Below are 14423 nucleotides of genomic sequence, written 5' to 3' on the forward strand. Positions count from 1 at the left end.
AAAAAAAATAAACGAAACAATCGTAAAATGCTCAGAAAAGCGCTCCCTAGTGGGAATGTGCCCAGTTTTGCTCAGTTTTTTTTTGTTACTGAGCCAGTCTGGAGACGAGGCTATGAAGAGTGTTGCGGATGCCCTTGATGATTGCTGATAATAGTTACAGAGCTGGATCTGGTGACGGGTTTGTTGTCTTGGAGACCAGCGATTCTAGCGACCTTCACTTTTCTTGTCAGTTTCTGCCTGTAACAAGCTGTGCACTTTCTTCTACTTAACCTTCTCTCTGAAGTCACTATGAGGGCAACTTCTGTGAATTAAAGAGAACCCAAGGTGGGTTTTAAGAATGCTATTAGGACACAGAGGCTGGTTCTGCCTCTGTATCTGTACCATGCCCCCCCCCCCCCCCCGCACTCTGCTGTCCCCCATAAAAAGAAAAACCTGCCGTGCTAGCAATATGCAGCTTTTCGCTTGCCGGCTGTTTACCTTTGTGCTGCCTGGCACTACCGCTCCCCCGCCTCCTCTATATCGCTGCTGCCCGCATGCGTCCCTTCCCTCCTCGCCTCCGTAAGCTGATAGGAGGGAAGGGACGCAGGCGGGGAGTGGCGATATAGAGGAGGCGAGGGAGCGGCAGTGCCAGGCAGCACAAAGGTAAACAGCCGGCTAGCGACATGGTGCATGTCACCAGCATGGAGTTTTTTTTTTCTGGGGGACAGCAGAGCGCGAGGGGGGGGGGGGGGGGGGCGACAGTGCAGACACTGAGGCTGGGCATTGTATGCAGAACCAGCCTCTGTGTCCTAATAGCATTTATAAAACCCACCTCGGGTTCTCTTTAAGGTTAGAGAGGCGCTACTCCTGCTGAAATTCTGTTTGTCCCCACTTTTATTGCCTGATGAAGCGGGCGTGGCCTGCGAAACGCATTGCACTTTTGGGGTACTATATAATAAATGTGATTACTATTATACAGACAGTCTTTCGTGTCTGCTTTATTGAGGTAAGTCCACCACTTCCTCCAAGCAAATTTTAAAGGTTTTATCCACTTTTACCCTGCTGGCGCCTCTGTTCCCCGTTTGCTGCTCGGGTTCTCTTTAAGGACATTTTCCATTTGGTTCCTAGTGAATCGATAGCTGCGTTATGATAAATTGCTCCACCCCACGTATTGATTTTGTACCATATTTTGGGCTCAACCTCCATCAGATTTCAGCTGAAAGCTAAAGCAGGCCATAAACACATTGATTTTTACTGGCAGATTTGATCACTGTGACTGAATCTGGCATAAATCTATAGCACAACAAGCCGCACCGATCCTAATTGCGATCAATATGAGGAAATTTAAGTAGAAATTACATTCGGCCTGAAAGGAAAATTGTGGTCAGCCTGGGGCGCTGCTGTAAAGAAATAACAACCGAACATTTATAAAGCACTTTTCTCTCGGAGGACCCAAAGCACATAAGCGTGTCTCCGATCAGTACATAGTGATGTGTACGGGGAAAAGTTATGTGATCATAAGTGCCAGACTAAACAGGTGGCTTTTCAGATTTGATTTAAACGTGTCCAGGGTTGGAGCTGTCTTAAGTTTGGCAAGGGATTCCAAAGGGTAGGGGCAGCATGCTGTAGATCGATGGCCTATAGCGTAGCACTGTCAAGAGTGCAGCACTGTGGCTCCATAGATATTCAATAGGTTTCATTGTGAAATCTACTGAAAATCTTTGTGCAGTATATGGAAGGATTCATTCCCTCTCTGATCAGATTCAGATCTGAAGGATTGATCTGTTTGCCACATTTAGTGGCAATCTCCGCATGTATGGCCACCTTAAAGAGACACTGAAGCGAAAAAAAAAATATGATATTATTTGTATGTGTAGTACAGCTAAGAAATAAAACATTAAGATCAGATACATCAGTGTAATTGTTTCCAGTACAGGAAGAGTTGAGAAACTCCAGTTGTTATCTCTATGCAAACAAGCCATTAAGCTCTCCGACTAAGTTAGTCTTGGAGAGGGCTGTTATCTGACTTTTATTATCTCAACTGTAAGTGAACTGTTTACTTTTTCTCTGCTAGAGGAGAGGTCATTACTTCACAGATTGCTCTGAAAGAATCATTTTGAATGCTGAGTGTTGTGTAATCTGCACATATTATAGAATAATGCAATGTTAGAAAAAACACTATATACCTGAAAATAAAAGTGTGAGAATATTTTCTTTGCTGCTAATCTTTTAGAAATTATTCATAGTACACAACCAATTCATTATATCATTTTTTTTTCGCTTCAGTGTCTCTTTAAGGGGTTCTTTCCGGCAGCATTTCAGTGCTTTGCTAATCGCCGGCTATCAGCAAAGTGCTGTGACACATGTAATTCTATGGAATTACTGTCACTGCAGTGCTTGCGGTACAGTTGCAATTTCCACAAATGAGCTGTGATGCAATTCTCATTCACTGAAATGAGAGTCGCAGAGAGCAAGTGTGGCAAAATTATCGCAATGCCAGTTTTTTTTTTAATTTCTAGTGTGAATGGGTCCTAACTGAGAATGTAGGCTCTTATAGAAGACAAAAAAAAGGACACCGGGAGCCCGATGGTGTATTATCCAAGGAATACCGGGAGTATATATATATATATATATATGTAATGAGAATTATTTTACTCACAAAATTGGGTTGCCAAGAAAAGCAACCACCTTTCTCGCATGTGAGGAAGTACCGTCCTCACTCGGCCTTGCTTCTGATATTGTGGGAGGTCGCTACTCCAAAAACAGGCTGGTCACTGGAAGGACTTCCAAGTGTACACTCCCCTATACAGGGGTAAAGAAGACTGGCGGAAGAGGTAGGAGGCGCCCGTGGACATGTACCACTAGTTCAGATAAAATATACAAAAATTCAAATATAGTACTAAGGTTCCTACTTTATAGCAGTAAAACTCACTGGTAAGGCAGTAGTTAACACTTCGAAATTTATTTGGGACACAATTGACAACGCGTTTCACGGTTAAAACCGATTCCTCAGGTCTATAGAAGTGCCTGGGAGAAAAATGTCCTGTTCCTGGGCCCCCAGTGAGTTTTCTGCTATAAGGTAGGAACCTTAGTACTATATTTGAATTTTTGTTTATTTTATCTGAACTAGTGGTACATGTCCACGGGCGCCTCCTACCTCTTCCGCCAGTCTAACTGAGAATGGAATTGTTAGTGTTCCACTGCTCCATGCTGTACAATCTTATCTAGTCACGCCTCTCCCGATTGTGATCAGTTAATTTGGCCATACATCTAGCAATGATGAACAGATCCAATCAAGAGACAAATCTCTCTCTGAGCAAATCAGAGCAGAGAGAGATCTGTCGGCTGGCCATAAACCACAGGCTGAGTCTGCCACCTCCTGTTGCCCCCCGCCCCCCTACTGTATAATGTGTGCTCCCCTCATTCTTCCATAATCCCTCATTCTTCCATTAGCGCAGGGGTGTCAAACTCAAATACAAAGTGGGCCGACTTTGAACACTGGGACCCAGCCGCGGGCTAAACTCATGCCTACTGGCCACCTTATAAAGTTCCCTGGTGTCCAATGACTCCCCTCCAACTTCTATACAGTTCCCTGGTGTCTGGTGGTCGTCCTCCCTCCCCTATACAGTTATCTGGTGTCTAGTAGTCCTCCCTCCCATACACAGATCCTTAGTGTCTACTTTCTAGTGCCCCCCACCCTCCCCTATACAGTTGTCTAGTGTTTAGTGCTTTCCCCCTACCTCCCCCATATGACTTTCCTGGTGTTCTAGGGCTTCACCTCCAATATAGCTTCCCTGGTGGTCTAGAGTGGGCCAAACATAATGCAAAGTGGGGAAACCCCTTGAGGGCCAAATGTAATGGCTCTGAGGGCCAGATTTGGCCTGCAGGTCAGAGTTGGACATGTATGCATTAGCACTATACCACTAATGGAATAGCAGGGGATTCCAGAGACGGATGGACACCGCAGGGCTGGCGACTCAAGACAGGTAATGTATAAGTGCACACACATTTATACACTAGGTGAACAGCTCCGGGGGTTCATTGCTTTCGTTACTTGCCCCAATATTGTTCATTGTTACCACCGCGCACCTGATCAACCACAACGGCCTGACATCTTGCAGCATGTGGGATCAATAGTTGCCACCAATTTTGGCCCGAAATTGGTTGCATTATTATTTTTTGGCATGCTCTTGGCACCTCCAATTTTCATACGATTCGATAATTATTGAATAAGATGGTCGATCAGTCGCCAAGTCGAGAGATGTATAACCACCTCTAACCTGGGAAAAATATATGTAACGTATTGTTTCAATGAAAAAAAAATAAATAATTTTACCATTCCATTTATGTGGGGAATTCAGTTGCACAAAAGCCAACCAGTAGTGAGTGAAGAAGTATAAAGTCGCATGCTGCTTGTTCGTTCTGTTTTTTACGCCAGGCATGGATCTATGACGGTTTTCTGTGTGTGTTGTAGATAAGGAATCGTTTGAACCAGGAACAGAACACCAAGCTGCAGCAACAGAAAGAGCTGCTGAACAAGCGCAATATGGAGGTGGCCATTATGGACAAGCGAATAAATGAACTGCGGGAACGGCTGTACAAGAAAAAAGTTGAGGCACGTCAAAAAGAGAACATTCCCGTAAGATTTGCTCCTAAAAGGCCCCTCTGTGTTTTATGTGTTTTCAGATACTTCACCAGATTGGCGTTTCCCACCAATGCTCGTATCATTTGTGTCATTGCCAGTGTTTTGTCATTTTACACCTGTGTATGCTGTGAATCCAACTGGTTACATGCCCTCTTTGTGCCGTAGTAATGTATGTGATCATATTGTTCATAGCAGAGTGACTGGCAGCCTGTGCCACCTGACCTAGCATCTGGGAGTACTAATAAATTGCTTATTTGTTTGATCAAGCACTGTGTTTTCTATTGGTTTTTGGTCTGTTGGATGGGTGGTGAGCACGTCTCCCCCCATTTTTTATCCTTACATTGTTTTTACTCTTTTTGGCGCCTCTGGTCCTTACCCTTATCACATGACCTGAATTATATTCCAGTTATAGGAGGCTCTACTCAGGATGCTATAAGGGCTGGCTCACATGGGCTTATTGCTGCTCGTTTTTCACTGGCTGTGGCGCTCGTTGGTTAAGTGTTGTCCATTCAAGTGAATGGCAGCACTTGTTCCGTACTTTTACCATCGTCTGCGCGAAGCCATCAAATGCTTTTCTGCACATTTGCAGAAAAACATTTGACTGAGACACCACAAGACGCCCGGCAGTCGCCCGTGTAAACCAGCCCTAACTGGTATCTTACTCCCTGGGTAAACAGCTGATAATCTGGTTGCTGCTTTGGATAGTTGCGGTACTTTAGCATGTGATAAAAAGTAACCTGTTGTGAGAGGCAGATAATTTTTATTCGAGTTTTGGCTCAAATGAGCTAAAATGAAACAAACTACAAGTAAAACCATAAGTAAATTCAACTGTTTAGACAGCAATTACAATATCTTCAGGCACAATAAGCACATGAATGTAGTCTGAAATTACAAATATTACTAGCCAGAGATTTCAGAGGCAGAGGGGAGGAGGAGAGGGGAGGGAAGTTTTTACAGGCTGAGGGCTGGAGATGCAGAGCAGCTTGCCTGTGTGTAATGATCACAATCAGAACATGGCTGCTCTCATTGTATTACAGGAAGAAATAATCATATACTGTGTAAACTATCTAAACTTTAAGATATATAGACAAGTTACTTTTTATAGTTAGTTTTTAACCTCGGATCCGCTTTATAAGGAAATATTTCTATTAATCAGTGTTGTCCACTCAATCAATGTGGGAACAATCTGCAACTTCTATTTTAATAAGGCTTTCCTAGCATAGAAAAACAAGTTTAACTAGCTTCTTTATATACGGTATGTATTACAAGCCATGTCAGGCTATCACATTTAGGGCCGGTTTACGGTGAATGCGCTGCATCTGCGCACCTATTGCTGCGCACCAATCGAGCATGCCAGCCCTACATCTTGAAGCATGTCTGATCAATAAATGCAACCAATTTCAGCCCTGAAATTGGTTGCATCATCAATCAGGCTTGCTCTTGGCGTCACCGATTTTCATCCGATTATAATCAAATCGGACGGTCGATCCCCGCCAAGTCACCTGACGTATGGCCATCTCTAGTCTCTAAACCTGAGAGTCAAGTGATTGGCATGGTCCCCAGAGATGTAGGTTTTTGCAGAGGGCAGCAGCATATACAGTATTGATAGCCCCATGTGTCTGAGTAATATGAGTTTCCACTGGGAGCCGCGGACGTTTCCGGTTCTGCTGTGTAGCTACAGATGAAATCGCTAAAATGTACCAGTTCACATGGCAGAAACGCTGCGGATTTGTGCTCAGTGGAAATAGGCCCTACAAAAGCTCACTTGGACCACATAGAACATTTCCTGCTATTGGTCCCACCCCAGACATGAATAGTCCACCCATCTAACCCGTGTGGAATGCAGGGATTGCAGGCTGCCTTTGCTGAGGCACATTGCTTTGACTGCTGGTTTGTTAGATTTTACAATTTCACTTTTATTGACTAATTTTGCTTTTTCTTCTTACAGCTTAATCGCATTAATGGAACTCCCTCGCCTCAGTCCACGCTGGCGTCGGGGCGAGTGGCTGCGGTCGGTCCGTACATCCAGATTCCAAGCGCAGTGAACTATACCCTGCCTGCTGATCCGGTGAAGCCTCAGTCCCTGTCCCTCACCGCTGCAGGAACGCACGCCCGCTCCAAATCCGGTAAGCCCAACAGGGCCAAATGCAAGTCGTCGGCTCTGAAAAGGCTTCTTCTTAAACTGCGATGTTTTATATTGTGATTCAGATTCTCCACATCCCTGTACAGAATACGCTGAGCAGCTCAAATCGCACACTGTGCGCACAATTACATTTCCCCACCACAGTACAGATACAAGCAAGGGAGGCTGTCCTCATCCTTTTGGGGCCCAAGATTTAAAGGGGAAAGGAGGTGCTTAGGGGAGTGGTCAATCTACCTACAGTACACAGAGCTGTGGCAAGACAGTGGGATTCGGGCAAGCATGAGTAATAGTCTGCACCCACCTTCAGTCATTGTTGCCTTAAAGAGAACCCGAGGTGTGTTTAAAGAATGTTATCTGCATACAGAGACTGGATATGCCTATACAGCCCAGCCTCTGTTGCTATCCCAAACCCCACTAAGGTCCCCCTGCACTCTGCAATCCCTCATAAATCACAGCCGTGCTATGCGGCTGTGTTTACATCTGTAGTGTCAGTCTCAGCTGCTCCCCCGCCTCCTGCAGAGCTCCGGTCCCTGCCCCCATCCCTTCCCTCCAATCAGCAGGGAGGGAAGGGATGCAGGCGAGGACTGGAGTTCTGCAGGAGGCGGGGAGAGCAGCAGACTGACACCATAGAGATAAACACAGCCAGCTCTGACAAGCTGTTTGTCAGCAGCGTGGCTGTGATTTATGAGGGATTGTAGAGTGCAGGGGGACCTCAGGGGGGTTTGGGATAGCAACAGAGGCTGGGCTGTGTAGGCAAATCCAGCCTCTGTATGCAGATAATATTCTTCAAATCCACCTCGGGTTCTCTTTAAATGATTTTACTCAGTCCTGAATGTAAAGGCAAACATTTTTTATTTTTTTTAAAGTCAGATACTTGCTTATAGTCAGGGAAGGCTTTGGATTCTATAGAGCCTTCCCTGTCCTCTCTTGTACCCCACATTCCAGCACTGATACCCCTTTGTGTGTACTCGACCAATTGGTCACGCCTGTGAGCCCTTGGGAGGCTTCAGAAGCACTTATGTCCCCGAGTGCTTCCAAAGATGAGCGGCTCCGCACTGCGCATGCGTGACCAGTTAGGAGCTTTGGAAGCATAAGTGCTTCCAAAGCCCCTCAATGCAGCAAAATTAAATGGGGGTGATGGCGCTGGAACTTGGGGTACAGGAGAGGACAGGGAATGTTCTATAGGGTCCAAAGCCTTATCTATCCATAGGTAAGTATCTAACTTTTTTTTTTTGCCTTTACATTTAGTTTAAGGCAACACTGCAGGGGAAAAATGTTAAACAGACACATCGCGCAGGTATTGTCAGGAGAAATGGGAGGAATAATGGCACAGTGTGCGATGGAGCTGTGTTCTGACCAGGGCTGTGGATTTGGTACAAAAATCATCCGACTCCTCTGTTTAGGAAACCTCCGACTCCAGATACCCTAAGGCCTTGTTCACATCTAATATCGTAATCGCTGGCGGCCACGTTTTGCGATTTTGACCCTCCCGAGGCGCTTACCTGTGCGCTACGATTTTGTGTGAAGCGCTTTTCAAAGGGCTTTTGCAGAGCGATTTCTTTTTTCACTTCCTGACGCAAGTCGGGAAGTGAACTCTTTGACCCAGAAAAAATACAGTGTATTTATTCTTAAAAGCGCAAATGCAATCGCTGCACAAAGAGATTTTGTGAGCATTTTGCATTTTTCCTATACCTTCCATTGTAGCAAAATCGCCCTAAAAATGGTACAGGCAGCGCTTTGTTGATCAGAAATGAACCACTCAGATGTGAACTCTCTCATAGGGAATCATTGCACAATCGCTTTTAGGGCGATTTTGAAAATTGCCAGCGCTTAAAAAAAAAAAACGCAAAATGCCCTAGGTGTAAACAAGCCTTCAATGGCTTCTACTCCGACTCCTTAGTCTAATACTTACCAGGGCTGTGGATTTGGTAAAAAATCAAAAATCAAAAATCATCTAAGGCCTGGGGCACACCAAAACCGCTAGCAGATCCACAAAACGCTAGCGGTTTTGGGTGCGGATGACAGTTTAGTCCCAGTGCACACCGGGCGGATCTTGATGCGATCTGCTGGCCGCATCCGCCTCAGCAGCCGCGTGGCTAATGTATCTCTATGGGCTGGTGCACACCGGCGGTTTGAGGTTTTAAGCAAACCACAAACGTGCAGCAAGAGGCACGTTTGCTAAAAACCTCAAACCGCCGGTATACACCATCCCATAGAGATACATTAGCCACGCGGATTTTCAGGCGGATGCGGCCGGCGGATCTGGGCCTGACTCAGACTCAGACTTCATGTACCCAAAATTACTCCGACTCCTCGACTCCACATACTTAACAATTTTGTGTTTTTACCGCGATTCCTGTTCAATAGAACAAGGATCACAACACAATCACCCCCAAAATGCTGCATGCAGAGAGTTTGCGATTTATGCAAATTGCAAATGCTACAATGACACGTTAGTCACAGCGCTTTGCAATCTGCTTACTTGTCACTTTAAGAGATCCAGTGTGTTGGATCTATCGGTGACCTCATGGGACAGCTGAACACACACAAGAATCTTGGACAGCCGCAAATGTCATTTTAATGAGCATTGTTAATGGTGCTAGGGAAGGAATTCTTAGAAAAGGAAAACCTGGTCCCTAGCTGCCTGAAAATCTTTGTGAGCCCACCATATACACTTCAGTGCTCTTATTTCTACTGTGCCCTCTTTGGTAGAAACCCTGCTTATGGGGGTAAACCTGGCAATCTAAAAATATGTCGCATAACGGTGGAGGAGGTGATCATGACAGCCAATCACATCATTTCAGTACCAATATGCTGTAAAAAAAAAAAAAAAAAACACTATTGTGAAAAATTGTAAATAATAAAATACATGCAATACATGTCAATTTGTTCCAGAGTTAAAGGCACTATACATTTTTCTTATGTCACTGTTACTTACAATAGTTTGTAAAAATCTGACAGACCTGACTGGTTTTGGACTAGTCCATCTCCTTACGAGGCGATTCTCAGTGTTTTCTTTATTTTCAAATGCACTTACTGAAAGGTAGTTGCTCAGTCCAACTGCTGAAATAGTATGCATGTAAGTAGAGAGGCCAACCGGCTTTTTTGTATAGATGTTTTTTTTCCCCTGCAAGTGCTTTTGTAAAGAATAAAGGAAATACCGAGAATCCCCCATGAGGAGATGGACTAGTCCAAAACCTGTCCGATCCATCCGATTTTTATTTCCTACTGTAAGTGACAAGGAAATGTATGATATCCTTTGAGTATGTGTCCACTCTGTAAATTTTTGACTCAGTTTGTCCTTTATGAAGCAAGGCATCCCCAGAGCCCTCCATTCTCCCCACATTCTGCCACGTATGATGAAGTGAGCTCACAGACAATGGTAATACGGGTCATAGTGATGGGTGCACGGAATGTGAAGATTTCACTCCTGCTGATTGACAGATTGCTCTTCTATTTAGGCTTTGTTTTGTTATGTTCTCTAACCATGCTCTACATTCTATTCCATACAGTAATGCTCTATCCACTTCTTATCATGTATGTGTTTACTTCATTCAACATCATGAATTTTATTGTCTTGCTTTTAAAGGAGAAGTAACAGTTCTCATATTTCTCATTGTATTTTCCCTGTGTGCCCAGAGACCCTTTATAAGTCTCAGGACTTCTGTGAATAGATATCTTGACTTTTATGGTAGTGGGACCGTCCTGAACGGAAGATCAATGAGATGCAAATAATTTCGAGTTGATGCAGCATTATGTAAATTTTGTCTGCATATTTAAGCAGCTTGAAATCAAATCCTACTGAGGTAAAATTTGACTGGTCCATATTCAAGCTGTATGAATTTGCATACAAAATTTGCACAATCCTACATCAACTCGAAACTATTTGCATCTCATTACCCATCCCTAGGCCACAGGGCAATGTTGGCCTAAGAATTTGTAAAAGCCTCTAGGTAGACATCTATACCATAAAGTGACCTACTAACTGTGCACTTTTAGTGAGCCCAATCCGTGCTGAACAATTTCATCAGTTTTTTAAGTGTCTGGATAGTGTAGTGGTTAAGGGCTCTGCCTCGGACATAGAAAACCTGGGTTTGAGTCTTGGCTTCTTCCTGTTCAGTAAGCCTGCACCTATTCAGTACACTGCTACTGCCAATAGAGCGTGTCTAGTTGGATGCAGCCCTGGTGATTTGAGTCCGCCAGGAGAAAAGCAAGATCTAAATGTTCTGTGCCTTGTCTTGAAGAAATAGTCGATAGGCATGACATATTTTTGTGATCAAAAGTTGTATATGATTTGCATCTGAATTGAATGCGAAGTCTGCAGAAAATCTATTTAGGTGCTGCACACTGAGCTGGTGTAACATTCAGACAGACCAATGACAACACCGGAATGGTGGAGAGGCGTCCGATGGTACGTTTGCACAGCTACACAAACAAACAAGCAACCCCAATTCCGCTAATCAGAAATGTTATTGCAAATAATCAATGAAATACATGGTATGAGACCTGTTACTTCTCATTTAAAGTTACTTTGCAAATTAAATGTTACTCCATTGAAGCTGTATTCTATTCCAGTGTATGTGTTGCATTCTCACATCACTCTTCTTTTTGCATCCTAATGTCTTGTCCTGTGTCTTGTCTCTTCTTGGTCTTTGTGCCTTTCTTTTTTTTTTTTTTTTTTTTTTTCTTCTCCTCCCCATCTTCCGTGATGTCTTTTCCTCCTGACCTCGGGGTTGGCTGTCTGTACTTGTCGTCCTCCACTAGAGGGAGACAGTGAGAGTGTGAAAAAATCTCCAGGTCCCTGGAAGGTTTCAGATTTAGACATTTTGGTGGATCCTGTGCTGTCATCTTCCACTTCCTGTCTACAGTCTTCTGATCACCTCCATCAGGCATCTGGCCTCTCTGACAGTCTGCACAGTGAGTCTACTCAGCAGAAGTTCTTATAGTTCCATCGCTGATCACAATTAGGCAATCCTCCCTCACCTGTAGAGCAATAGTTCTGTTGATCGTTAGCAGTTTAACCGTGATTCCACCCGATAGCATATGCTGTAATTAGCATATGGGATGTGTTTAGTCCACTAGGTACAGTAATTGCTGTATGTCCTCCTCCAAACTAATGAGTTTCTGGCTTGAGCACATTCTCTGGCCTCTAACATTTAAGTTAAAGGGCCACTATTGTGGAAAATTGTAAAATTTAAAATACATGGAAGCGTATACAAATAAGAAGTACATGTCTTCCGCAGTACAATGAGCCATAAATTACTTTTCTCCTATGTTGCTGTCACAGTACTGACAGGTTTTGGACTAGTCCATCTCCTCACGGGAGATTCTCAGCATGGCCTTTGTTTATAAAGACACGCCCCTGAGGAGGATTTATACAAAGATGCTGGCCAGCCTCCTTGTTCGCTGCACACTTTTTTTTGGCAGTTGGACAGTGCAGCTGCCAGTCACTAAGTGCTTTGAAAATAAAGAAAATCCTGAGAATCCCCCATGAGGAGATGGGCTAGTCCAAAACCTGTCAGCTCTTTCTGATTTCTACTGACTATAGTAAGTGACAGCAACATGGGAGAAAAGTAATTTATTTTACTCTGGAAAGAAATGTACTTCTTCTCTGTATGTGTTTACATGTATTTTACAATTTAAAAACTTTCCACAATAGTGGTCCTTTAAATAGTCTGTCAATCCAAAACTTACTGTAAAAATAGATTGTAGTGTAAATTGCCCGCTGACTCCTTAAGCTTGTTGGTAAGTTCAGCTGAGAGTCATTTGTGGCGTCAGAGGCGATGGGGACGATTTATCAAGATAGTTGTGAAGGGAACTGTAGCGCTTGCCCAGAGCAGTGGATCCAAAAGCCTTGTTTTATTCATAGCTGATAACGCTCTGCTGTGGATTTCCACGAACCTATTTTGATACGTCGGCCCCCATTGGGAATACTTTGCTGGTGGAGATTTGCGGAGCAAATGGCTGATTGTGCCCACCAGTTACAGATTCATTGTTGAAATATCAGTTTTGGGTTTACGGACTCCTTAAAGTGAAACTGTTCAGTCAAAGAAGGAAACCAGGCTGACAATAATAATGCTGAATTTACTAATGTGTGCAAATGCACTTATCCCTTAAAGGACAACTGATGTGAGAAGACTATGGAGGTTGCCATATTTCCTTTTAAACAATAGCAGTTGCCTGGCAGCCCTGCTGATGTATTTGTCTGCAGTAGTGTCTGAATCGCACCAGAAACAAGCATGCAGGTAATGTTCTCAGATCTGACAATAATGTCAGAAACACCTGATCTGCTGCATGCTTGTTCAGGGTCTATGGCTAATCGTATTAGAGACAGAGGATCAGCTGGGTAGCCAGGCAACTGGTATTGCTTATAAGGTAATAAATATTATTATTGATTTATAATGCGCCAACATATTCCATGGCGTTGTACAACGTTAGAAACAAACATGGGGTACATAATACGACAGTGGTATACACCAATAAACAAAATGCAGAATTGGTAATTACAGTGGGAAAAGTAACATGATCAATAAAATTTATAATTCCAAGACACAAAAGGGTGTGTCTTGGCACACGGCAGCCTTCATATCCCTCTTGTTAGTGTTGGTGTTTAATGCTAAAAAGGGTGGAGCTTAGCTTCCAGTTGCTGCATTCTCTTTAATAGCGCACATGCGTTCTTCCCGAAAGCCATTAGAACAGGTGCTCTTCAATATCACCATATTCCTGCACTCAGAAATGTTGTTGGCTTCGTAACTTCTGCTCTGAGAGTTTCACTTTAATGCCCTAATATCTGGCTCTAGGCTACAATAATGCCCTGTTGTGAACCATGCTGTATATATGAAAGAGCTGTTGAAAGCATTCACAAATGTGTAAAGTGTTTCTGTGTAGAAAAGTGAAGTATTTTGTGCAGTGGGGTGATCTCAGCAGATATTCTGCCCCATTATGTAGAATACTAGCTGGCTGCTGTATCCTTCCTGTGCTCACTCTGATTGGTCGTTGGAGGATGGGGAGCAGCTGAAGGTAGCTGTACACATAAATACAGCTAAGCTGGCCACACTTTTTTATGATGTACGTGGATTCTCGCCGCCCGGTCACTCTGGCACAGGATGAGCCAAATGACTGCTCACCATGTGTGGGGAAGTTGGTGCGCCGAAATGACCGGCTTCGCTATTATAGATTGCCCCCCGATGTAGCAAAATGACCGATTCCTCTCAACACATCAGATTCTGAGAGGAAATCTATACTTACCAGACACGGAACAGCAAAGCTGCCATATTTATTTCCTTTTAAATCATTCTAATTGACTGACGTCCTGCTAATCTTTTATGCATCAGTGTCTGAATCACACACCTGAAACAAGCATGTGGAAAATCCAGACAAACTTCAGTCACACGTGTGATTTGCATATGCTTGTTCCCGGGTCTATGGTTCAAACTATGGGCAGATGATCAGCAGGGCTGCCAGGCAACTGGTATTGTTTAAAAGAAAATTAATATGTCAGCCTTCATATCCCTCTCACTTCAGTTGTCCTTTAAGGCTTTGACTGAACTGTGAAATAGTTGGCTGGAACGGAACTCCAAATAGAGACTCTTTACAAGGTTCCGGAGTAGCCGGGTGCACCCCAAGAGCTTTAGAAACCAGTCTAAAGGTGGCCAC

At 43.9% G+C, this 14423-nt stretch overlaps 1 protein-coding gene across 11 annotated transcripts in view; it reads left to right on the forward strand.

The window, feature by feature from the left end:
* PPP1R13B (protein phosphatase 1 regulatory subunit 13B) overlaps nucleotides 1–14423 on the forward strand; it is a 209595-nt gene that overhangs the window by 169016 nt on the left and 26156 nt on the right. For 8 of the 11 annotated variants that reach the window (XM_068254319.1, XM_068254322.1, XM_068254316.1 and 5 more), the window contains 3 exons: nucleotides 4454–4618; nucleotides 6573–6750; nucleotides 11532–11684. In XM_068254319.1, the coding sequence (XP_068110420.1) occupies nucleotides 4454–4618; nucleotides 6573–6750; nucleotides 11532–11684 (496 nt within the window). The remainder of the gene's footprint in view (nucleotides 1–4453; nucleotides 4619–6572; nucleotides 6751–11531; nucleotides 11685–14423) is intronic. The other 3 variants (XM_068254317.1, XM_068254321.1, XM_068254320.1) reach the window with 3 other exon arrangements.

This window comes from Hyperolius riggenbachi, chromosome 9 (genome assembly GCF_040937935.1).
Source record: "Hyperolius riggenbachi isolate aHypRig1 chromosome 9, aHypRig1.pri, whole genome shotgun sequence".
Classification (NCBI taxonomy): Eukaryota; Metazoa; Chordata; class Amphibia; order Anura; family Hyperoliidae; genus Hyperolius; species Hyperolius riggenbachi.